Below are 24,447 nucleotides of genomic sequence, written 5' to 3'. Positions count from 1 at the left end.
ACAGGTTTGAAATAAACCTTTTTGTTTAATGAGCAGGCTAACAGTTGGACATAGCTTTCAGATGTGCATTTCCAGAACCATGGGCTCCATGGAAGAGGAACTGCTCCCTCTGTAGATTTAGTGAGGTCATTCTTAATGACCGACTCGTTTCTTCTTTTTTACATTCGATTCCAATTCAGTCTCCTAAAAAATGTCTTTCATGGACAGATGGATATTTTATTGATGGCTTCAAAAAAACTCCACCTTCAATATGAACGTTATGAACCAGAATTTTCACAGCTATGAAAAATATCAAACTCCCCAATCACAGAGCCTATATGTCCAACTCTGCCCACTCTCCCCTACACACAGCTACGTGCTTGTGCAAGAGCTATACATCCTTGCTGCAGAAAAACATCTTCGATTTCCTTACAACGCCACAAGTTACAAGCTGTCTTTATCCAGCAGGAGCTCTTAGACTCTGGGTAACAGCCCACACATGAATAAAGCATGAGTCGACCAGTCCTAACGCTGGACTCATGTAGTGTGGGAACAACTATAGATGTGCTTCCACTACTTGGAACCAGCCTTTATCCTCTTCACACCCTATCAGTCCAGCTGTCTATACTTTGATTTAAAATGCACAACTGTGTGTGTGTGTGTGTGTGTGTGTGTGTGTGTGTGTGTGTGTGTGTGTGTGTGTGTGTGTGTGTGTGTGTGTGTGTGTGTGTGATATTCAATTGAACAGATATTTTATTGATTTTCAGAAGTGATTTTTCACATGAATCTCTTTGTCTTTAAAATGTCATGCAGAAGTTTAAGTGTTAAAAAAATGTGTGCTAAACCTAACCTAACTAAACTAAACTTATAATGTAATGTAATACATTATAAATAACGGAGCGATTCACGATTGAATGTTCACACTGAAAAAGTGAACTCTCTTTAACAATAAAGAAATCACTGAAATGAAGATCTTTCCAGAATAATCAGGCACATTCAAAATATCACATATACAACATTGTATTTGTCTTGTTTGACATTGTTTCAATGAAAGGTTTCACAGCAGCCTTGGTTTGTCGGTGTATGTTGTGGTGTGTGTGTTTTGTATTTGTGTGCGTGAAATGTGAAACAGCTCAGCAGGTTTTGAGCTACTTCAGTTTTCCACTGCAGCTTTCCTTGTTAATAAGACGATTTTCTATTATAAGCCACCACTGTTTGTGTTCACACACACACACACACACACACACACACACACACACACACACACACACACACACACACACACACAGTTGTTCTACAAATGTTCTCATCTTCCTCCTCAATGAATTTTTTGAAGCTTCACTTTTCCATCTTTGTTTCTGGTCCTTTTATTCTTTCTTTCCTCCTCCTTTCATCCCGCTTCACCTCCCTATTTTCTCCCCTCATGATTACTGCAAACTGGTTCCTTTTAATATATGCAAAGCTGCTAATGCCTCTGGAATACTTTTAGTTCTTTAAATACTTCACACAGTGTACCAAAATATGTTTAATCTAAGCCCTCTCTATTTTGATATTTCACACAAAGGCAAAACTGGTCTCTTGTGTGCTTTAGAAGCTGGTACAAAAGCAGAAAGAACAAAAAAAACAACAAATGTGGGTAATAACAGAGAAAGGAGGGGATTTCTCATGTGACCGACGTGTGTGTATAAATCTATATGCTTCTGTATGCTTGTTTAAGGCAATGCACAAAGTCTGTGCGTTTGCCTTTCTTCATGTACATATTTGTGAACATCCAGTGTGCGTGTGTGTGTGTGTGTGTGTGTGTGTGTGTGTGTGTGTGTGTGTGTGTGTGTGTGTGTGTGTGTGTGTGTGTGTACGTAAATGTAAGCAATTAAATGTGTGTGCTGATCACTATGGCACAGTGCTGACTCCAGCACTTTGTTCTCGGGGGAGGCAGCTCTGGCTCAATCTGCAGATTCACACATTTCTGCAGCACAGTTACAATCTCTGCTGTTTCCTGTGATATCCCGAGCTCTGAGCTGCTCAGCCAATCAAAATGTAGACTTTTGACACGACAAGTCATGATGTATCCTATCACTCATATTCACCAGTCATATTTACTTTTTTAAATATAGAGTATATTGAATCTCTTCAAACATATCATAGTCTAATTAAAGCTTAAACGCGTCCTTTTCCCGGAATAGAAATCAAAGAGAAAGTAAAGAAAATAATATACATGGATCTGAACACCATGGATACGATCACAAACATATTGCAATGAAAAAGACAGAAGGGCTTGTTCTTGCTAAAACAAATAGAGGCGCTGCTTTTGTTTGGGCATGCAGTGTCACGTACCTTTGAGATAATCTAGGAAAGTTCTGCCAGTCACCAAAGTGCTTCAGTGCTTTCTGTTGATTACTCTCCCTTCAACATGAATGTCGTGGAGGCAAAATGGGGGATGAAGTGAGGGGAGGAGGACTCAATAAAAAAGGAGCCACATTATGTCACATGCTGAGACTGTGAGGACAGAAACAACCTCCACTTTGTACTTGTGGCACAACTTTTTTTCATCTTCGTCACTCAGGAGCCTAACTCTCCTGCGGGCAGCCCTCCTCACTCCCCTCAAGGGAACGGCTTGGACCGGGCCCCTACCCTGAGGAAAGAGCTCCCAGGCTCCTCAAACACAGGAGAGGCCCCCTCCACACCAAACCCCCGCAGCCCCACCCCAGGGAAGGCCAAGGATCCCACACAAGTAAGATGGATGGAGAGATTGTTCAGGAGCGTCTGCATGCTGCTGACTGATTTCCCTTTTAGTCTTATATGTTGCTGCAGATTTCAACCTGTTTAATGAGACTGAAGAGCTCAGCCGTTTTCTCTTTGTTCCCTTAGGTTGTGCATTCCTATTACAAGTTTCACTATTATTTGTGGGATTTAGCTTTTGGAATAAGACTATTTAAACTCTTGTATCCCACAAATATTGTTCAGTAACTTATCCTTGTCTTATAGCTCTACTTTTAGAGGCTTCGTGGATGAGTATTAAACACAGTTTTAAGAGCTATGCCAGAACGCCCCTTTTCACTGAGGCTGCTCAAAAAGTGTCCATCAAGAGTAGTTTCAGTTCTATCAGCCGTGATTTATACTGATTGTACGTCTTGATTGACATCTTCACAGATGGATAAGTCTCAGTCTCCTTTGTCCAAGTCTGGCACTCCATCCCCATCCCACCGCGACGCCCTCACCCCAGGAGCACCAGGAGCCCCTGGACCCAGCACCTCCTGCCTACGTCTGGTCAGCAAAGCAGCATCGAGTGCAGACCCACTTGGTGAGGATCATTAAACTAAGAAAAGATTTGATATGGTAACTTGGGTGGAAAAGCTCTGATAATACAAGCTGTAACAGCTTTAATCTGCTACATATATTTATAATCATCTTGTTTGATTGTAACCATCAACTCAGAAAGTGTCAAATAAATGCCAGAACGGTAATGTAGAAAAAAAATTGATTGGGAAGTAAACTGATGGTAAAAAATGTCATCAATCATTCCTTAAAATGTACTTCATGCTGAACAAAAACTTTACCTCTATAAAACTGTCCTCATGATTTGGATGCCACTTGCCATTTATGTCCTTATACCTCTTGTCCCTTTGTTTTCCATTTCCTCATAGTTGTATTCTTTGAAATAACTGATGTCAAATGAAACTTACAAAATGTGTCCTTAAGTTTGTAAAACTACAATGAAACAAAAGTATGATCCCCCTTACTCTTACTGAAGTCACTGTGCTCATGATCAAGGCCGATCAACTGTTCTGCTCCTCTACAGCCCGCAGAGACCAGCCATTGTCTTACACTGAGTTCATGTTAAAAAAAGAAAAAAGTGAAATTCAAGAAAAAAAAGGTTTTCGATCTTCTCATCCCCTTTGTGAGTGTGTGTGTGCTTGTTGTGCACATGCATTGTTTCCCCCTCTTTACATCCATCCTTCAATCCCTCCTTCCCCAGCTCTCCGCAGTCCCATGTCTGTGCCCCCCGGTTCATACCCGGCTCACTTTGGCGTGGTGTCCCACGCAGGACTGAATGGGGAGCTGGCCAGCCCAGGAGGCTTTGGAGGCGCTCTGACACTCTCCCCACAGATGAGCGCAGCAGCAAACGCGTACTCCCGAAGCCCCATGGTGAGTGAAGTCCATTTTATTCTTTTCTGTCAGAGTTTGATTTATGGTCTAACCTCAGCTCTCACCCCTAAGACTGTCTGAGCCCTGAGAGAAAACTGATAAATGAGTACTGCAGTACTATTATTAGTTATAAGTTTGTAACTTGAATAGCTTTAAGTAATCTTGATCACAAACTGCTAACTCAGAACATTTCACATTTCTGTTGTGACTATACTATAAATACTAACTAAATTAGGCCAGACTTTTCAAACGCTTTAATGAATATCCGGAAATAGTTTGTTCCATATTTAAGTTTACAAGTTAGTTCTTGTCAAGCTGTATCTCTACTCTCTTGTCCCCACCAGGTGGCGTATGACTCTCGGTCTCACCTGAGAGCTCCAGGGCTTTCTTCCTCTCTGCCTGGTTCCTCGGGTGGCAAGCCGTGAGTTTGTTTTTCTGTCAAAAGTCAACACATTTAAAGCCTTTTTCTTCAAATACAATTCACATAATTAAGATTCTTTGAGAAAGCTCTCTCATTACACCGGCCGGTGAACTGTGTTGTTTGCAAAAAAGTGAGTTTGAAAAGTAGTATGCGAAAGCTGAGCTGGATAAACAAGCTCAATACTTGAGCTGAAAATAGATCGACTGAATCAGAATCCACATTTTTAGTCATTTCCCCCTAGCTGCTCGTTTTTTTTTTATCCACACAAGGCTTTTCATAGTCCAACATTGACCCTGTATAACAGCTGACAGCCCTGTTTATTTCCAACACTGTTGAATGTCAAGCACGTTTTCACACAGTCCACTCTGGGTTGCTGATAGAGAGATTGTCCTGTTTTTATCATTTGTTGCAGAGCAGCAATTCATTCTTGCGGTGCTAATTTGAAATCATAAAACAGCCTTAGCTTCCAACTGCTCCAGTATTGATCGACCATTAGCAATGCCACACTGACTCTGCCCTGTAATACAATCTGCCATTATACACTCCCTCCCACAGCTACTGTGGGCCAAGTCATTGCTGAATTTAGACAAATATTAGTGGGAGTTACAAAGCCATTATGGTCAAACTTCACAACTTGCATACTTTCTGGTGGCGCATTATGCATGTATAGCTCTCTGCTTCCACTAGCTCAGTGATTGATTGATTTTGTCTTGTTTTTCCCTGTCATAGGCCCATGTCTCAAATCCTTTACTCTCCTTTTCAGCTCTTATGTTCTGTTTTGATTGTTTTCTCTTCTCTTTGCTCTGTTTTCTCTGCAGCGCCTACTCGTTCCACGTGAGTGCAGATGGACAGATGCAGCCGGTGCCCTTTCCTCCTGACGCCCTGCTGGGCCCCGGAATCCCTCGCCACGCCCGTCAGATCCACAGTCTAAACCACGGAGAGGTGGTGTGCGCCGTCACCATCAGCACCTCGACGCGTCACGTCTACACCGGAGGTAAAGGCTGCGTCAAGGTGTGGGACATCAGCCAGCCGGGAACCAAGAGCCCCATGGCCCAGCTGGACTGTCTGGTGAGACATCAGACAAGTCGTGTTACAGACATACAAAAGTGTTGACAATAGAAACATCGATGATCATTCCAAGCAAATGTGTGTAGGTGCAGTATAATTCCCCATCACATATGTTTTAAATACTTTTATGATTTTTTTTTTTGTTCAATCAGAACAGGGATAACTACATCCGCTCCTGTAAAATCCTCCCAGATGGACGGACATTAATTGTTGGTGGGGAGGCCAGCACCTTGTCAATCTGGGATTTGGCCACGCCCACTCCTCGCATCAAGGCGGAGCTGACATCATCTGCCCCCGCCTGCTACGCTCTAGCTATCTCCCCCGACAACAAGGTGTGCTTCTCCTGCTGCAGTGACGGCAACATCGTCGTCTGGGACCTTCACAACCAGACTCTGGTCAGGTAAGAGGAGAGAAAGGAGAACAAAGTTTTGCTTTCAAAAATAGATTTTAGTGAAGGGAGCAAAGCTGAATGACACAGAAACATTTGAGGAACTTCGTCTGGAGAGAAGAGAAAAGGGAAATTAAATATCTGAGATGAAAATGGGGAGGAATAATCGTTGCCGTCTGGGGCTTTCTTACCTAACCCTATAGTTAAATAAAAAGAGCCTTCAGGGATTTGGATGCGACACGATAAATCTACTAAGGTAAGAGAAGAAGGAATGTGGAAGACAGGGAGGGGAGGTTGTGTAAATAAGAGAGATTGAACAAGGAGGGTAGAAACTTTCAAGTATGCGTGGGGTAGGGCAGTAGGTGCTACAGGGAGAGATGGATTCAAGTATATCGGATGAACACACAGGATGCATGACTGCAGACTATGCGTATGCATCTGTAACTGTCGGTGTGCGTCTCCTCCCTGCAGGCAGTTTCAGGGCCACACAGACGGAGCGAGCTGCATCGACATCTCCAACGACGGCACCAAACTGTGGACGGGAGGGCTGGACAACACGGTGCGCTGCTGGGACCTGCGAGAGGGACGCCAGCTTCAGCAGCACGACTTCACCTCACAGGTAACAGAACACAAACCTTCGCTGAGATTTAGACAACACACACACATCCACCTAGGAAAAAAAAAATCTTAAAATTTCCAGTAAAGTTTTTCTAAAAACTTTTGTAAACTAACAGGGTGGTATATATATATCTCATATATATATATATATATATATATATATGAGATATATTCAACATACGTACAGAGTTGAAATCACAAATCAACTAACAAATCACTCGACCCTGGCTTGCAGGTTTTTACACCACTATGCTCTGGAAATAATCATGAACAGACAGAATTCAACCAACATCCCCTCACACACTCACACAAACACACTGAGTCTGTTATTCACTCTTCACTGCCATAACAGAGCTACAGAGTTGACCACTGTTGTCAGATGAGTTTCGATCCACCATGTAATGACTTTCTCTCTCCCTCGTCGTATCTCTCGGTCTGCCACCTCCTGTCACTCTTTTTTCTCTCTCTCTTTCCCCATTTATTAATTCCCTCCATGTTCCAACTCTGTTACATCCTTCCACTCTGTCCTTTTTCCTTTAACCCTATTTTTGTTTTTTTCTAATGCCACTCAACATCTTTTTCTCCCCTTAATATCCGTCACTCCTTCACTCCTGCTCATTCGTCCGTCTTCCTACAATTGTTCTTTTTCATCCATCAATCGTCTCATCCTTCCTCCTTCATCCGCTCACATCCTCCCCAACCCTTCTTTTTGTTTTCATTTCTGTATCCTCTCTTCTCTGCCCCATTTCACTTTCTTCCTTTTCTTCTGACTCCTCTCCTCCCTCTCTGTCCGCAGATCTTCTCTCTGGGTTACTGTCCGACGGGAGAGTGGTTGGCTGTGGGAATGGAGAGCAGTAACGTGGAAGTGCTGCACGTCTCCAAACCTGACAAGTACCAGCTGCACCTCCATGAAAGCTGTGTTCTGTCACTTAAATTTGCTTACTGTGGTATGGACACCTTAACATAACAACTTTAATTACAATGAAATGTTGTCATTGCTTTCAACGTGATGGCCCATTTTCTTTTTTCTTTTCTTTTTTTGAACCTTTGATACTCTGTGTGTGGTCTGTGTTGCTTTAGGCAAGTGGTTCGTGAGTACAGGAAAAGACAATCTTTTGAATGCATGGAGGACACCGTACGGAGCCAGTATTTTCCAGGTGAGACATGAGTGCAAACCTCTGAGGATGTTTATGTTCTATGTGTGTAGCAGACACACACACACACACACACACACACACACACACTCAAACACACATGTACGACGCCTGGAGGTAGAAGAAAGACAAAAATGAGGGGATTCCGAGGGAGAGAGAGTAAACAAATTACTTTTTTTTGAGACATTTCTGGTACGATGATCCAGAGTGACTTGCAGACTTTTATCAGACAGTGCAGGCTGTCACACACACGCACACACACACACACACACACACACACACACACACACACACACACTCACTCACACTCAACACACAACAAATGTAATAGTTCAATCTTATTCAAACGTCCTTTTGAGCTTGATGTTGTAAAATGAATATGCAGGGTTGCAATATTTTTCGCTGAGCCAGTTCATCTGGGTGTGAATGAATCTAGCGAGGGGAGATGATGGTACCTTTGAGCTGACTGTTTTGTGTGTGTGTGTTTGTCATTTTTCCTATAAGCTACAGTTGGCGACTCCTGTCTCTCCCAGTGGGCTGAAAGGAGACTGCTGGCTATCTGCTTTTTTTTTTTTTTTTTTAAATCCAAATGCCAAATGTTTTTCCTGCCAAACAGCTCCCTCCTGTCTCTGATACACAGAGCTGCTCTCTCTCTCTCTCTCTCTCTCTCTCTCTCTCTCTCTCTCTCTCTCTCCTTTTCTCTCTCTCTTTTTCCCCTCCTAGTCCTCCCCTCTGGTTTATTACTGTCCTTTCCAGTTTCTCTCTCTTCTTTTTCCATTTTCTTTCTCTTTCTATCTCTCCTTGTCTCTTTGTTTATTGTGATCCTTTCTCTCTCTCTCTCTGTATTTATTTTTATCTTCCTCTTCTGATCTATCTGTACCTCTAACCTGTTCCTGTCCTCTGGTTTATCACTGTCCTTTCTTTCTTTCTTTCTTTCTTTCTTTCTTTCTTTCTTTCTTTCTTTCTTTCTTTCTTTCTTTCTTAAATATGATTGAATACAAATGAACTTTTACAATAATTATCACGTTACCGTTTAGTTTTTTTGTGCCACATAAAACTGAAGGTTGTGATTTTTTTATTTTTATTTACAAAGGTCAGGGTTGTTAAGTATAACTGGTTCTTTGCGTTTATCATGTGAGGTTAGAAGGTAATATGTAGGAATTAAAATGTATCACTTCTGCTATTTTATAGTTTGAATATGGTCGTAGTCGAAATGATCAAAGGTTGAAGGTTTGTTTTGTGTTACAGGAGAGAGAAATTGAATATATGTTCCTTTTGGACTTGTTTTATAATATCAACAAGGCTTCAACTAATTGTTTCAGACCTTTTATCGACTTTTATTGGTTTTAAGTAATGTGTAAGTCGATCAGATATTAACAGTCCAAACCATGTATGTACAGATGTACCACACATCTGTGTTTCTTTAGCTTCATGTTGATGAAGATGAAGATTCTGAGTAGTTAAAAAAAACCAAGAAACAACGTCTGCTTAGAGAAAAGGAAACGTCTCTTTTTTTAAATTGCTGATTGCAGAGATTCTTTTGTGTGCTAGTGTGATGCCTTCCTGATGCTTATTTTAGATTTTACTTGGGGTTGCTTAGGTAAAAGGAAAAAGTTGATTAAGTCTATATAAAAGTACTATTCATGAGACAGCATATCGAATTTTACACACTTGCTTTTGTTTTCAAGTTCACTAACCAAGACAGAGACAGATGTGCAGCCCTTTGACTGTTATTTCAGAAGTAGAAATAATATGAAAACAGGTAACAAAGAAAAAAAAAAATCAAACACACTCCCAACCTGCTGTCTGGCATAGTATGAGGATTCCTCTGTGAAATGGCCTCTCACCGGTTGCTTGTTGATTGACAGCTCTGCTGAGTGAAGAGAGGAGGAGGAGGGGTCGACATGAGAATTGGGGAGCCTAAGAGGATGTAGGGGAAATAAGAGGTGGGACAAAATGTGGGTAGGCAGCGAAGGAAGATGAATGACGATGGAGCAGTGGAAGGAGGAGGAGGGGGGGGGGCTTTAGATCATCAAAAGCCAGGTGCCCAGGTCTGCCTTACACACAAAGAGAGAAGGAGGGTTATTTTGCTGGTTCATACAGACAGTCAGGCGTGTGCAGCTAGTGATGCTTAAACCTGCAGCTAATGAGGCTGTATAGAAAGAGAGAGACAGAGCAGACGAATGAGTCAGCATCCTGGAGCGGTGCTGTCGTCTGTTTGGATATAATTGCCTACTGTTTTGAAATGCAAATATGTCTTGTATGATTGAGTATTTAGGGATGAGTCATTTTTCTAACATCTTTCTTTTAAGGTTTGTTTCTCTCCATCTGTCTCCACACATCGATTTACACTTATCTCTCTCTCTCTCTCTCTTTGTGTCTGTGTCTATTTCCGGCTCATAGTCCAAGGAGTCCTCGTCTGTGCTGAGCTGCGACGTCTCCCCGGATGACAAGTACATAGTGACAGGCTCCGGGGACAAGAAGGCCACGGTGTATGAGGTGGTGTACTGAGGGGCAGAGACAAGATGGCAGGGGACAGGACGGAGTGTTTAGGGTTTTTTTTTTTTTTTGTTACATTAATGAGAAGGACGAGGGGAAAGAGAAAGGAGAAGCAGTTAACCAGATGCCCTGAAAACCAACCCTGATCCTCATCACATCAGCAACAGCAGCATGACTGTCTCCATCCTCCTAATCCCAAACCTCACAAATCACCCCATCTCCATCTTTTTTTTTGCTGTGATATAAGCTACTGTTGAAGCTCATAAATGCCTCCCCCCCTTTGTCTATTTAGCTCAAGGATGAAGCATGATAGCACAGAGAGAGGAAGCAGCATGATAAGAAGGACAAAGGGAAAGGGCGGTGGAGCATAAAGATAAAGTCAGAAAGCAAAAGAGGAGGAGAGAAAGCGAGAAGGAAGAGAAATGACAGGGAGGAAGAGGAGGGGGAGGCCGGGTAATTAGGGCTGTTTCCTGATTAAGAGCTCAGTGGAAGGAAGGCCCCCAGAGGAGGCGAGGAGCGGCACTGTGGGAGCGCCAGCCAGGAGCACTGATACCACACAATCGATTCATTAGCCAGACAGTGGAAGCCTTAATGAGGCTGACGCCGCAGCTCGCTCTCCCCACAGAGAGGTGTCAGGAGCTGGGGAACGATGACGCGTCAGATATCCCCACACACCAACATGAAACATAGACCTGCTCACACATACACAGGAGGTGCACGTCATTGGACTAAAGTACACACAAACACACTCGGATCCAGCCCCTTGAGGTAAACGTTGGAACAGAAACACACACACGCAACACAGAGCACCCAATTAAACATTCATGGCAGCGCTCCCCGTCTCACTGTTTAATATCTATTTTATTTTGGTCTGACAAAGGCAGCGTCTAATGAGCAGCCGAGTCAATGGGATTCTCCCAGGGCCCCGCAGACACAAACACAGAACATCAGCCTAGCTGTTCCCTCTAATTCCTCTGGATTGTTCTCCTGACACCAAGCGCTGTTCTCACTCTCATTAAAGGTGCTGTCAGCTAGATGAAGAAGCAGCACGCCAACTTTACAGTATGGCAGACAACAAAATTAACACCAGGCAATTTTACTATCATCAGCAGCCAAATAAGCAGCATCTAATCCCAGTCCTGTCGGGTTTAAGAAACTGTTTTGATTTACAAACCAAATGACATTACATGTTTATCAGAATCATTATCTTCAACGTCTGCCTGCCTGCGTATGTGGTCAAGAACTCTGGCTTATTTTTGCTAAGCTACTAATTGAGATGCCAAACACCTTAAAAGAACCATATGAAGATTTAGGAAGTATGTTTATGCACATTTGTGCTGACATGGAAAAGAACCCTGATTACAACCACTTCCACATCTTGGGGTTGTAAAAATGAAGCTCTTACTAGCTGGCTGCTAACCTAGCTTAGCAAGACTGAAAACAGGGAGAAACAGCTAGCATGGTTCTGTTTTCAGGCATGCTATCCAATGCTAGCGGTCAGGTGGCTGTAGCTTAATGTGAACTATAAAGATGTGACAGTGGCTTCAAACTTTACAACTGCAAGAGTCTGCAAGATAGCTAACAGCATATCTGTTCTTTTAAACATGGTTCTTACTTTCCAATCCTCCTTGTATATTATCCGAATTTGCATATTTCACAGCTCTCTGCAACTACACAATATGCATCACCCATATGTAGATTAAAAGGGCACATTACAGGCTTTTCTTTGATTACCCATATATTTCTGTGTTGTTTTTTTTTTCATGAATATTGACTGATTGTCTTATCTAATGATGTGTTTATGTACTGAGGTTGCCTATGACTGCGAGGAGCAAATACAGCAGAACACATACAGACACAAATCAAACTTATCACAGGCAGGACATTTCTTTCAGTTCTTCCATGTTTTTTTTTTATCTTAACAGTGTATTTTTTATCCTTGGTGATGGTGATAAGCAGAGGACAAACATCAGTGGCCCCATGTAAAAAAAAAAATTTAAAAAAATTATACAATCTGTTGGGGAGGAATTCTCCTCTCTCTTCTGCTTGTTGTTTTTGTTTTATTCCCCATTTCTCCTAAAGTGATAGTGAATGTACTATAGTCTGTTTCAGTCCCCACACTTTAACTTCTCTACGTTTCCGTTAGTTTGTGTACAGCAGGAATCAGCTGGGACACAACGATGCAGATTAAAACTAACTAAGACATCCCACGTCTAACTGCATGGATGTTGCACTAAAGCTCCACTTTTGCAAGTACAGTGATTGGTTTAACAGCCACATTTTTACAGAGCAATTACTTTTACATTAGCATGCAATTAAGTTCCATTGTATGAACTTCAAGGCAGACTTTGCCATGTCTCTGGCGGCAGCTCATGTGCAGAATAGAAAATAATGAGGAACTTCTTCTACTGTACTAGCCGAAAGTCAGGGATCATCTGTACAGTATTTCCCTAACGGAAACTGGCACACCTAAATAATATTCCCATAAACAAGCTTGTATACTACTACTACAGAACAATGCTGTATAATGGCTCTGCAGTTGTTGGTATAGCGTGAATATTTGGGACATTGTATTTGATACTCTTCTTTTACTGTCAGTAATGTGTCTCACCCTGCCTGTGCTTTCTCTGTTCCAACTGTATAAAAAGTTTTTGTTTGTTTTTTCATTTTACAACTCCATGTTTAGTTTCTCCTTTAAATAGCCAAGGATTTTTTTTTTTATAATGCACTGTGTCTTTCACCCTCCTGATGCGTTTCTGATGTGCTGTACAAGAAATACTATGTGTGAAAAATAAACCAAACTTGTGTTCATCCTTTCAACTTGCTGTTGTGTTTTTTTCACCGTGATTTAAATTCTGTAGGAACAAAGTAAACTGGTAACTTTAGATGGTGGTGCCCATGAATAGAGCAGAGATTGTGGAGCTCATTTAAAATGATTTCCATGTGTAGAAAAAAAAAGATGCTGACATGTTGGGACTAACTAGGACTTTCAAAATATCTTCAAAGGCTAGCAGCTCAGATTTTAGTTTATGGCATAAATAAAAAAAAAACTGCTCCATCGATTCTTTTTGAAGGAGATTCAACTGAAACATTGGTATAAGGTATTTATCCTTAATACCAAGTGTTTTTTATCTTTAGTCTGCTGTTCACGCTGGTTAAAAACAAAGTAGCTCAAGTGCTCTCCTGTTCTGTGATCAGCAATACAAAGAGCAGTGCATTTCATTTCTAAGAGGTCAAAACCATGGTTTCAATCCTACTCCAAAAAAAAGAGTTTAAAGTATTATTTACTTACATCTGAAACTGATAAATTGACACTCTTGTCTAGACGGATAAATACTCAACTTGTTCAGGTTCAATACCTAGTTAAAGCTTTATGTCAAAGCAGTCACAACTACCAACGTTGTCACCAAAAATGTTGCTAAAATAATCATTCCTCAGCCCAAACGACCTTTTTTTCCCTCACCAAACTCCCAGCTCAGCTTTATAAAGAAAAAAACAGTGATCTGTTTATTTACTGAAACCTTCAGTCACAAAGGAGCGCCGTGGATTTAAGTCACATAACTTTTGTTAGACGTGAACAGGTAGTTAAATGTGCTTAGTGAAAGAAAAGTGCATCGCAGGAGACAGGAGAGAAGCACACTCACTTTCATTGCTTGCGTAAATAGTTTGCAGATGGTTTATGTGCGACCTCCAAAGGCAAAATATTCACACAAATGCTTCTTTTAATTTTTATTTTCAGTTTAAAGACATCAGAGTTAAGAGCCTCATTCTTACCCTTCAAACCCGCATTAGTCCTTCAGCAACAGTGTTTTCAGGGATAAACACAAATGATACACAGCTGATAACACCCGCTCCACACTACCAAAGAAAATCCACGTCCAAAAAACATCTTTGTTGCCTTTAGAGAACTTTATTTACATGTCCATATATAGCAAGGTTCAAGGTTCATGATGCAGCTGTGAAAAAAAACTTGTCTGCCCATATGTGCCCTAACAAATACAAAAGAAAAACACCTTTAATGCAGAGTGTTAAGGATGATGATGATGAGGCCACGCCCAGAGAAAACCTGGTGAGAGCTGTTTGGACTGAGTTCAGTGTTCCGTCCTTTGGGTTATGGTTATTATGGTCCAGTTTGGTTTCTCCAAAAGCATCTTCAGAATACGTCCAGCTTTGTTAATTTCAAAGACAAACAAAATAAAGAAAGGAACAAAGAAAAACTGTTAGGACACTTTGGAGAAAAGTAAGCCCTGTTCTGTATGAATTGGAGATGATACAATCATGTCGCTGCTGAAATTTAACCAAGAGGAAAAGAAGGAGCTGGAACTTCACAGCACATCACACCGCCCTGACATCTGCCGCACATCTGCTGACCAGAGGAGCAGCCATGTGCCGGAGCCTGAGCTGGACCGCACCAGGCCAAACAAGGCCAGGCTAACACAGGCTGGGACTTTTACACAGCACAGAATATTGAGCGTAGATTTCCACTTAATGTTTCCAGCTCTGCCTCGATCCTGTGCTCACTTCCTTTGTCCCACATCTGGTCTTTTTCCACTCGATGCAGTCCAACTTTTTGCAAAAACAAAAAAAAATTCGAAGACTAAAAAAATATGGGTATTTTTGCTAATTTCATGTTCACTACAGAGGTTTTATTTTGTCAAAAAAAAAAAGGAACAAAAACAAAATTTCTTTGGAGGAATCCGCAATTGCCCAGCTATAGACTAACCAGCATTCTCAGATCATTAAAAACAAAGTTCAGAGTTTCTTTTTCCAGAGATGTGACTTTGTGCCCTCCTTGCTCCTCTTTCTCTCTCATTTCTTTCACAAACTTAAACAAAACAACAAAGTAGGATTCGATTCTCTCGTGTTTTCTCGATGCCACTGTACAGTCATAGGTGCAGGTGGGGAGTCTCCGCCCCGCCGCTTCTTATTAGTTTGTTTTGTTTGTGTCGTTCAGAGATCAGTAGATGACTTCATAGACGGTGGCCTTCTTGTCACCAGAGCCGGTGACAATGAACTGATCATCAGGGGAGATATCACAGCTGAGGACCGATGAAGACTCCTTTGACTAAACAAGAAGGCAGAGAGGGAGACAGGTTAGCTACAAACAATCAGCAAAGGACATGTTTGTTTTAACATTAACACACGTTCAAGTGGAAAGCCATATATATTGTCCAGATGTAAACAGATTTACACGTACAATAAATAAACCCCCAAAACAACATAACACATTTTCAGGACAAAAAGTTCTGGGAACTTTTTAAAGAGGAACGACCTACTAGGTTCACTGAGAACTCCACACCAAAGGAAGTGGCTCACCCTGCCATGGTGATTGAAGCTTCTCATAGTGCTGTTGATTAAATGCTGCATCATGTCAGTTGCTTATTACAACCTCCTCTGCTCTACAGCTGCTGATGCATCACGATATTAATGTGATTCATGTTTCAGAGTACTGATTGACACCTTTGAATCGATTTTTAACTGGCTCACGATTAATCTTTACATCCCCAGTGCTGGGAGAGCACCTACTCTGAAGCAGGAGCTAAAAAGGCTCCTTTAAATGGGGTTTCAGGACCTAAAATAGTGTAGCAATGTCAATACATAAAACTCAGGGTGTTACAGCCTACCTGGAATATGCTGGATCCATAGGGTGTCCGCCATGCATTCAGGAGGTTATCTTTGCCTGTGCTCACAAACCATTTACCTACAGGAAGAAACACACACAGCCATCGTCAGATAACGACTCAGGGGAGGTGAGACATGGAGGAGCCTGAGAGAGAGCGCTGCATTTGTAAAGGATGGAAGAGAAACTGCAAAAGATTTGTTCTGCTTCCCTAGTCAGCATATACGAGCGTGTGTGTGTGTGTGTGTGTGTGTGTGTGTGTGTGTGTGTGTGTGTGTGTGTGTGTGTGTGTGCATACGTACCACAGTAAGCAAATTTAAGTGACAGAACACAGCTTTCATGGAGGTGCAGCTGGTACTTGTCAGGTTTGGAGACGTGCAGCACTTCCACGTTACTGCTCTCCATTCCCACAGCCAACCACTCTCCCGTCGGACAGTAACCCAGAGAGAAGATCTGCGGACAGAGAGGGAGGAGAGGAGTCAGAAAGATGAAGGGAAGAGGGGGGGAAAAAAGGGAGAGCTGAAAAAAACAGAAATTATCCCCAGCAACTTTTCGGCAAATTTGTGTTCCGTTACCTGTGAGGTGAAGTCGTGCTGCTGAAGCTGGCGTCCCTCTCGCAGGTCCCAGCAGCGCACCGTGTTGTCCAGCCCTCCCGTCCACAGTTTGGTGCCGTCGTTGGAGATGTCGATGCAGCTCGCTCCGTCTGTGTGGCCCTGAAACTGCCTGCAGGGAGGAGACGCACAGCTCTCATACACGCGTAAAACCCACAAGTGTCTTTTACCTTAATGTCAAAGCCCACACCAACACAGAATACTTGAAGGACATTAAAGGTTTCATTTCATTTCTAAAACAGTGATATTGTTTGTCTTATAATAAAATTAAGCTCTCTCCTCTTACCTGACCAGAGTCTGGTTGTGAAGGTCCCAGACGACGATGTTGCCGTCACTGCAGCAGGAGAAGCACACCTTGTTGTCGGGGGAGATAGCTAGAGCGTAGCAGGCGGGGGCAGATGATGTCAGCTCCGCCTTTATGCGAGGAGTGGGCGTGGCCAAATCCCAGATTGACAAGGTGCTGGCCTCCCCACCAACAATTAATGTCCGTCCATCGGACAGCAGTTTGCAGGAGCGGATGTAGTTATCCCTGTTCTGATTGGATGAGATAAAAAGCAACACATTAACATTTAGACGAAACAGTACCTGTTGTAGTTAAAGTTAATCATGCTACTACAACAGCAAATGTAGGATTTGGCTTTGGGACAACAACGTGGGTGATTCATCATTCAAAGAGTGTTTCATATTCAGGATAATAAGAGCATTTCTTAACAAACTTTAGACAGGAGGGCTCAAACATTTATCAGGTCTCACCAGACAGTCCAGCTGGGCCATGGGGCTCTTGGTTCCCGGCTGGCTGATGTCCCACACCTTGACGCAGCCTTTACCTCCGGTGTAGACGTGACGCGTCGAGGTGCTGATGGTGACGGCGCACACCACCTCTCCGTGGTTCAGGGTGTGGATCTGACGGGCGTGGCGAGGGATTCCGGGGCCCAGCAGGGCGTCAGGAGGAAAGGGCACCGGCTGCATCTGTCCATCTGCACTCACGTGGAACGAGTAGGCGCTGCAGAGAAGGCCAAAGAAATGGATGAATAAAAGGTTTAAACAGAAAGTAAATATCAGGAAGGGAGAGAGGTTTAAGGTGCTCTGCAAATATCAATGATGTCAGGCTGACTATGTTCGTCTGCGAAAGCAAAATAGAAAAGACTTAAAATGATAATTATGCATAAACATGTGTGTTTAAAGAATGGCATTAACACAAAAAGCCTTTCAGTAATGGCACTCCTGTACATTCGTACATTTGGACCAAACACATTCTTGAGTTTTCAAAAGGATTTTTCTCTCCACCATCTATCTTTGTTCATCTTTACTGCTGCTGGTGTATTGAAATTTGAGGTATGTTACAAGGGAACAGGTGAAGATCAGAGTGATAGCAGAGGAAAGGGAACTGACGGTTTTCCGGAGGCAGCTGACTGAAGGCTGGCAGGAAGCCCAGGGACCCTCATGTGAGGGTGGGGGGATTCATAACCCACCTGAAAGACAAGGTAAAGCACTCATGTAAAAACAACACCTCAACTGAGAGGAGAGGAGAGGAGAGGAGAGGGGAGGGAGAAGGGTAGGGTAGGAAAGGAGAGGAGAGGGAGAAGGACAAGGAGAGGAGAGGAGAGTACTGATCTAAACATGTTAATGCAGAGAGAGTAGTTAATAAAGATCAGAGTAAGATCATATAATAAGAAACACTTTTCAACAGTGTGTAAGTCTGCCCTCTCTGCAGGCTTTATGGGTCGGTCAAATATATTATATATGACAGTAACACTGCAGTGTCTTGCTCACCACGGGGGATCGTCCGTAACCTGCCGCAGCTGCCGCCGCCGCTGCTGCTGCAGCTCCGTTCATCTGGGGGGAAACCAAGTGAAGGCCAGCACCATAACCTGCTGCCCCAGGCAGGTCCCCGTTCACTCCTGGGGGAGGCAGCCCAAAGGCACCTGGGGGGTACGCTCCCTGGACCGCCAGGGGGTTTCTCAGTCCCAGAGCTGGAGGATGAAAGGTTGAAGGATGACACGTGTGTGTGTGTGTGTGTGTGTGTGTGTGTGTGTGTGTGTGTGTGTGTGTGTGTGTGTGTGTGTGTGTGTGTGTGTGTGTGTGTGTGTGTGTGTGTGTGTGTGTGTGTGTGTGTGTGTGAGTGAGAGATCACATACATATCCTGGACATCCCCTCTCTGTGTGATGTATCTGTATCTATGAGCGTGTCCTAATGCATGCATAATAGTGTTAGAGAAGCAGAGCGAGAGCGTCGTGTGAGAAATAATAAAAAGGCGAGGAAGAGTTAAAGAGAGGATGGCTCATTCGGAATCAGCTCACAGTCACAGCAGTCACCTTTCCTAATCACTCCGATTGAAAAGTGAGGGCCACTGAATATTTACTGAACATTTCAGCCCAGAGCTCCAGGTGGTGGTGGATGGAGGGGAGCTGCCTGACACTCATACCAACTACTGCAGATCCATGTTGATAATGACAACAGAAAACAAAGCTGATGAGGGCTCAAAACTCAGATATTTATCGGAGTCTGTGTGCAGTGTTTAAGGTAGAGAGGGCTTTGTTTCAGTTTGTTCCCATTATACAGTTAAGCTTCATGGCTTCAAAGTACAGATCTGTGTTCTTATAATACGAGTATGATCACAGAGTGCTCTTACCGAGATCTACGCCTGGTTTGCCTGGGATAGGTCTGAATTGTGGTGGTCCGCTGGGTCCAGGAGTGTTGGACTCCTGAGACATGGGGGTCCCTGGTTTCATACCTGGAGTGCTGGACTTCTCCCTCTGCACGAGCAAAGAAGAAAACGAAAATGAAATTAGTTTGAAAACTTACATAAACACATGTTGCCTTACTCACCATTATCTTCTAAAGGTTTTACTTAAGTAGGTTCAGAGGAAAGTTCCTGAGAAAAACCTTTAGAAGATATCATGATGTGTTCTTAAACTTTTCACACCGCAGTCTTAAACGGATGAAGGACACGTCCTTATAAACTGGACGCTGGTGCATTTCCTTATCAACATAGAAAAAAACACACTTTTGATGCCCATATAAGGGCATGTGATGGCAGGGCCATGCCCAGATCACCATCTTCAGAATGATTACTCACTGGACGCCAAGTTAGAAACACCGAGTGGTTCTAAAGTGGATGTCATTATCACAAATAAATAAATTAAACCAGCCAAACAGGAATACATTATTACATAATATGTATGAGTAGTGAAAACTAAATATTTACAACAAACAGATATATCAGATTTTATTGTTCAGAACTGTCATCAGAAATGTTGTTCCTCACACTTTAATCAGACAAAGACGTGACATCAGACAGAGTTTAATAGTTTTATCTGGGAGGGGGGGGAGATCAGTGAAAAGAGAGGAAAATGATTGGCCTCATCTCTTAGTTTTTAATGAACATGATTTGAGGGCAGGCTGCAATTACACTGAAAGCTGAGGCTGTAAAGTGATGGGTGTGGTGACAGTTGTCAGGTTAAACTCTCAGGTAAGAAGGAATGTTTTATTAATGTGACGAGTTTTATTACAAAACACTAAATGCTAAGTTTCTATTCATTATTTAATTGTTTGCAGTTAAGATCAAAGATTTCATGAGGGAAATAAAAGTTGTCCATGATTAAATTATGGAATAAAAATACATGCTATTTCATAACACTAAAGTGCTAGAGTAAGAAATGGAAAATAAAAGGAAGGAGCGACAGAAAGCAGTGAGTTCAGACTGAACGTGTGGGATGTTGAATTTATAACAGAATAAGTCAGGGAGAAACTTTTGACCTATAAAAAGCAGCGTACAGTGTGTGCTGACAGAATGGAACCACTGATCTCCTAAACTGTCTCTTCCGTATGGATGTGAACACGAACATCAAAAAAGTTACAGATGTTGTTCAATATTTACATGTGGGATCAGATCAAATGCGTGTCTCCAAACAGATTTGTGCTTCTACCTGAGGGGGCTCTTTGCCACGAGATGGTGAGGTGGCGCTGCTGGAGGAGGCCAGGGAGGTGGGGCTGGCCTGTGGTGGGCCTTCCTTTCGAGACGGGGGCATCTTGTCAAGGCCGTTCTCCCTGGAAGAGTAGGACTGCACGCTGCGAGGGGACGACGGGTCCTGAATTCAAAACACAGAAAATGTTAAGAGGCAAGGCAGATAATAAAAGGGAACACTTCTTCTACATTTCAGAGAAAACCTAAGCATCAATCAAGTTGGTCTGTTTTTCTTTTTTTATTTCATTATGGAACTCTTTCAGTGCTTGTTCAACCATGCTCGATGAAAAGTATCAGTCAGCCAGTGTGTTTTGATTCAGAGGACGTTGGATTCATATTCAAGGCCATCATGAACACGAGGGATGATTCAGTCATAAGGATCGCTGTCAGTAAATGAATGGGAACCTGATAATAAGTGTCTGTAAGAGACGCATCTTTGTAAGACAGACAATGCTTCATCAATTCAAAGCAAACTGCAGTGAACATTGTGTAAGAATTCAGGAGCTGGATTGACCTTTGGTTCTTATTATCCAGCGCACAATGGACACTTGTGTGTTGATTCTCGAAGATAACTCTATATTGACCCACAGAGGAGACATTTGAAAGTGAAAGGAGATGATCACGAGAGTAATAAAAAGAGGTCACGCATACTCAGTATTTACCATTGGTCAATCTTTCATTGTCTACTTGCCTGCATTTATTCACACTATTAATGAAACCTCGACCACCACACCTACAGGATCACACTATGTTTACAATAAAAGTGCAGTCAAGTGTGAGTTTGCTTCTGCACTTTAGGGCTGCGAATGTTGTGAAATAAGGGCAGGCAGAGGCAGAGCAGGGCTGTGGGGTTATTATTGTTTTTATCATCATTATTCAGATGGTCCTGCTGGGTGTGTTTACATGATGTATGCAGATGAAAGCAGTGAGAAGCTGCCGACAGAGGCCGGCAGGCTGACTACTAACCTCATCCACCACCAAATTATCATCACTCTTATCTGCATCGCTGCCCTGTGAGAGGGGAGAGAGTGAGGTTAGATCTTCCTGCTCGGGTGTCTGATGTATGGAGATTACATGTAGAAATATACAACACACAGACAATCACACACAAACAGAGGCTTGTGCAACAGAACAGATTTTTAAAGTTTTATATTAAAAAAAAAAAAAAAAACTTCTACAAGAGCATTCATTTTCATTCTTTAAAGAGTAAATTTAATGACTTTTCTGTATCTTTTATGACCCGAGCTGGGTTATCTGATTGACGATACTAATGTAATTAATTTAAGATCTTTAACTTTGAGAGTTGAATACCTTTAAAGGCACCGCTGTTTTCATAACTGCCCGTCTTTGAGTTCAAAGTTATGATATGAAATGTATCCCGTACTTTCTTTTATCTGCTTCTACATTAATTCAAATGGAGAGAGTCCACAGTACAGACACCACTGGTCTGTGAGAGATCTGCACAGAGTTTCGGTGAAACTTTCCTCCAGTTACTCAAACATTCAACTATTTTATGAAAGTGCCTCACATAGTCTGTCATGAACTCCTTCTCATCAGCTTTCCTCTTCTTGCCGTTGCTGAGGTAGTCTGCCGAGCGGCCCTTATCCCCGTTGGACAGAGAGCTCTGCAGGGAAGAGAGACAGGAGGAGAGCAGAGGGGCGAGACAGGGGTTGGGTTGAGATGAGAAAAAAAAGGGAGTAAGGGAGTGAGGCAAAGAGACAAGGGGAGGTATGCATAAAGAGGAGGAGGAGAAAGGAAGGGGATGAGAGGAGTGTAGAAGAGAGAGAGAGAGAGAGAGAGAGAGAGAGAGAGAGAGAGAGAGAGAGAGAGGGAGGAAAGAGGGTGATAATGAGGTGAGAGGAACTGCATAAATCATGTCTGCCTCATAAGCTTCCGAGATGAATGTGAGAGAATATCAGATGGAATCGATCGACTGGCTCGCTCAAGGAGTGAGAGGACGAAAGTGAATTCTTTAAGATTTCTTTATGCCTGCTGCCCGCGTATACTTTGGCACTGAGGATTTTTTTTAACCAGTACTGACCTGATTTAATAGGAGCAGTGATATAGTGCTGAGCTTTAATGTGCTGTCTTACAGTGTCCAGCAACAGCGACCTCAATCCTAGGTCTAAAAAAACTGTTTTTATACATTCATGTCAAAATTAAACCAGACAAAATACTTAAAGGTGACAAACTGTGTGATCACGGATCCAAAAGTATGACGGGCCAAAGAAGAAGAAAGGACATTGTATTTGAAAGATAAGACAGTTTCTTTTCTTAAACTTGTTGCTTATGAGTAACTATGCTACTCAAAATATATTCACTTTAAAAATAGTCCTTTCATTATTCTAAGGGCAACTGGTTTTCTGTTTATCATTTTTAAAATGACAATCATTACATCAGTTTACTGGACAGAACCATCAAATGAGACGCTCATTAAAAGGAAAACGTCATGTCGGCAAGATCATAAAACACATGTAGATAATTAAGAAAGTCTTATTTTTATATTTCTTATGTAGTTTTTTTTTTTTTCTCGTGAGCTGTTATGTATTATATTTATTCTTCTATACAGCACTGTGGTTGTTTTAAAGTGCTTAACAAATAGAGGATTGGATTGGACAGTTTTACCTGAATAAATATTCAGGTTTAATGGCGCACTCTACTTAAGGGCAGCTAAATGTTCTAATAATTGTTGTCACATCGGAGAAATTCTTCTAAGGAAAATTATTTCAATAATGTTTAACATGTGCAAGTACTGAACTTTCTTCTGATTCTAACTGCTCTCATTAATGAATGATACTGCATATTAACGTGTCCAATAATGAAAACAATATTTTTAAAAAACAAAGAAAGAAATATTTCTGTTCTTTTGTTTTGGGGATATTCAAGCTCAACATTGTTGGGCTTCAATATCAGACACTGCTGAACTCATCTATATGTGTGAGTGTACTTGATGTGAGTGATAAGTGTGAGGTAAACTCTACTCACTGGTCCAGCTTCACGGTCTGCTCATTCCAGCAGAAGGATAAAACCAATCCAGGTACCAGATCACATGAGAGCAAGGGAAGATAAGGACACACACACACACAGATTAATGCCAGATTATCCACCATCACTTCACATCACTCTGCAGCCGTTGACTCATTGGAAAAATATCCCAGAGGAGTTTTAATATCAACAGAACTTCCATTCCCTGCCAACCACCCAAAGTAAAGCCAATCATCAGGATCCATCGAGCCAGGCCTCAGTGTTTATATTACTCCTACATCACTCAGACAGCTTTTATCTCTGAGAGAGAAATCCAACTTTAGTTCCAGGTCTAAACACGTCTGCGGCTTCACGCTCTTTGAGAAACCCAGACTAACTGGGGTAAGTAAACACCAATGACTTAAAGTGTCCCTGTACCTCTGTGGAGCTCTGCAGCAGCGGCGGCGGCGGCTGCTGCCTCTAGGTGAGCTCGCTCATCCTTGGCAGCCAGCTGGGCCCCCAGAGCCCCCGACAGGGCCAGCAGACCGGATCCTCCACCAAGCGCCAGGCCGGGGTGGGGCAGTCCAGATGGGTGTGGTCCAATTGGCAAACCCTGGGCATGCTGGGAGAGGTGCTGGGCCTGAAGCTGTTGCTGTGGAGAGGGAGGATAGGGAGAAGAAACGGAACAAGAGGAGGGAGACAGAACAAAGAGAGATCTGGGTGACCTATGAGCACCTTCGGACGTGGCTCAACAGGAAGTGATCAAGTGGAGGAAATGAGGAAGGTGCTACATGCACGAGAAGAGAAATGCTAGGGTCAGGGGCAGTGGCTCTTTAGGAGGGGAAGCTCTACAGCCAAATCAGCATGAAAGGAAGTAAAGTGAAAATAACTCAAACTGAAAAATATAAACACCTGAATAAGATTTGAAATGTGCACATTTGGAAAATGACAACTGATGGGGCCTGTTGTCTGTTCAGGTACCAGCTGAAACCAGTTCTTCATGGAAGTACAT

The 24,447-nt window shown here is 42.5% G+C and overlaps 2 protein-coding genes across 4 annotated transcripts in view; one reads left to right on the top strand and one right to left on the bottom strand.

Annotated features, from left to right (window-relative positions):
• The window catches only part of tle2b (TLE family member 2, transcriptional corepressor b), a 68,376-nt gene extending 55,283 nt beyond the window's left edge, over positions 1 to 13,093 (top strand). The window contains exons 10-19 of the mRNA XM_079349896.1: positions 2,475 to 2,710; positions 3,130 to 3,280; positions 3,956 to 4,125; positions 4,470 to 4,546; positions 5,365 to 5,614; positions 5,767 to 6,014; positions 6,474 to 6,621; positions 7,417 to 7,567; positions 7,701 to 7,777; positions 10,178 to 13,093. Coding sequence (XP_079206022.1) covers positions 2,475 to 2,710; positions 3,130 to 3,280; positions 3,956 to 4,125; positions 4,470 to 4,546; positions 5,365 to 5,614; positions 5,767 to 6,014; positions 6,474 to 6,621; positions 7,417 to 7,567; positions 7,701 to 7,777; positions 10,178 to 10,285 — 1,616 coding nt within the window. The 3' untranslated portion in view covers positions 10,286 to 13,093. The remainder of the gene's footprint in view (positions 1 to 2,474; positions 2,711 to 3,129; positions 3,281 to 3,955; positions 4,126 to 4,469; positions 4,547 to 5,364; positions 5,615 to 5,766; positions 6,015 to 6,473; positions 6,622 to 7,416; positions 7,568 to 7,700; positions 7,778 to 10,177) is intronic.
• Positions 13,094 to 13,987: 894 nt separating this feature from the next.
• The window catches only part of tle2a (TLE family member 2, transcriptional corepressor a), a 40,036-nt gene continuing 29,576 nt past the window's right edge, over positions 13,988 to 24,447 (bottom strand). For all 3 annotated transcript variants that reach the window (XM_079349886.1, XM_079349887.1, XM_079349888.1), the window contains exons 7-20: positions 23,874 to 24,087; positions 23,457 to 23,473; positions 22,000 to 22,095; positions 21,438 to 21,482; positions 20,434 to 20,595; positions 19,137 to 19,260; positions 18,278 to 18,477; positions 17,897 to 17,976; positions 17,258 to 17,507; positions 16,791 to 17,038; positions 16,469 to 16,616; positions 16,196 to 16,346; positions 15,898 to 15,974; positions 13,988 to 15,338 (exon numbers count right to left, since the gene is read on the bottom strand). In XM_079349886.1, coding sequence (XP_079206012.1) covers positions 15,231 to 15,338; positions 15,898 to 15,974; positions 16,196 to 16,346; positions 16,469 to 16,616; positions 16,791 to 17,038; positions 17,258 to 17,507; positions 17,897 to 17,976; positions 18,278 to 18,477; positions 19,137 to 19,260; positions 20,434 to 20,595; positions 21,438 to 21,482; positions 22,000 to 22,095; positions 23,457 to 23,473; positions 23,874 to 24,087 — 1,920 coding nt within the window. In that variant the 3' untranslated portion in view covers positions 13,988 to 15,230. The remainder of the gene's footprint in view (positions 15,339 to 15,897; positions 15,975 to 16,195; positions 16,347 to 16,468; positions 16,617 to 16,790; positions 17,039 to 17,257; positions 17,508 to 17,896; positions 17,977 to 18,277; positions 18,478 to 19,136; positions 19,261 to 20,433; positions 20,596 to 21,437; positions 21,483 to 21,999; positions 22,096 to 23,456; positions 23,474 to 23,873; positions 24,088 to 24,447) is intronic.

Source organism: Symphodus melops, assembly GCF_947650265.1.
Source record: "Symphodus melops genome assembly, chromosome: 8".
NCBI classification, from domain to species: Eukaryota; Metazoa; Chordata; class Actinopteri; order Labriformes; family Labridae; genus Symphodus; species Symphodus melops.
Note: the sequence above shows the minus strand (reverse complement) of the source record. Positions and strands in the feature narration are given on the sequence as shown.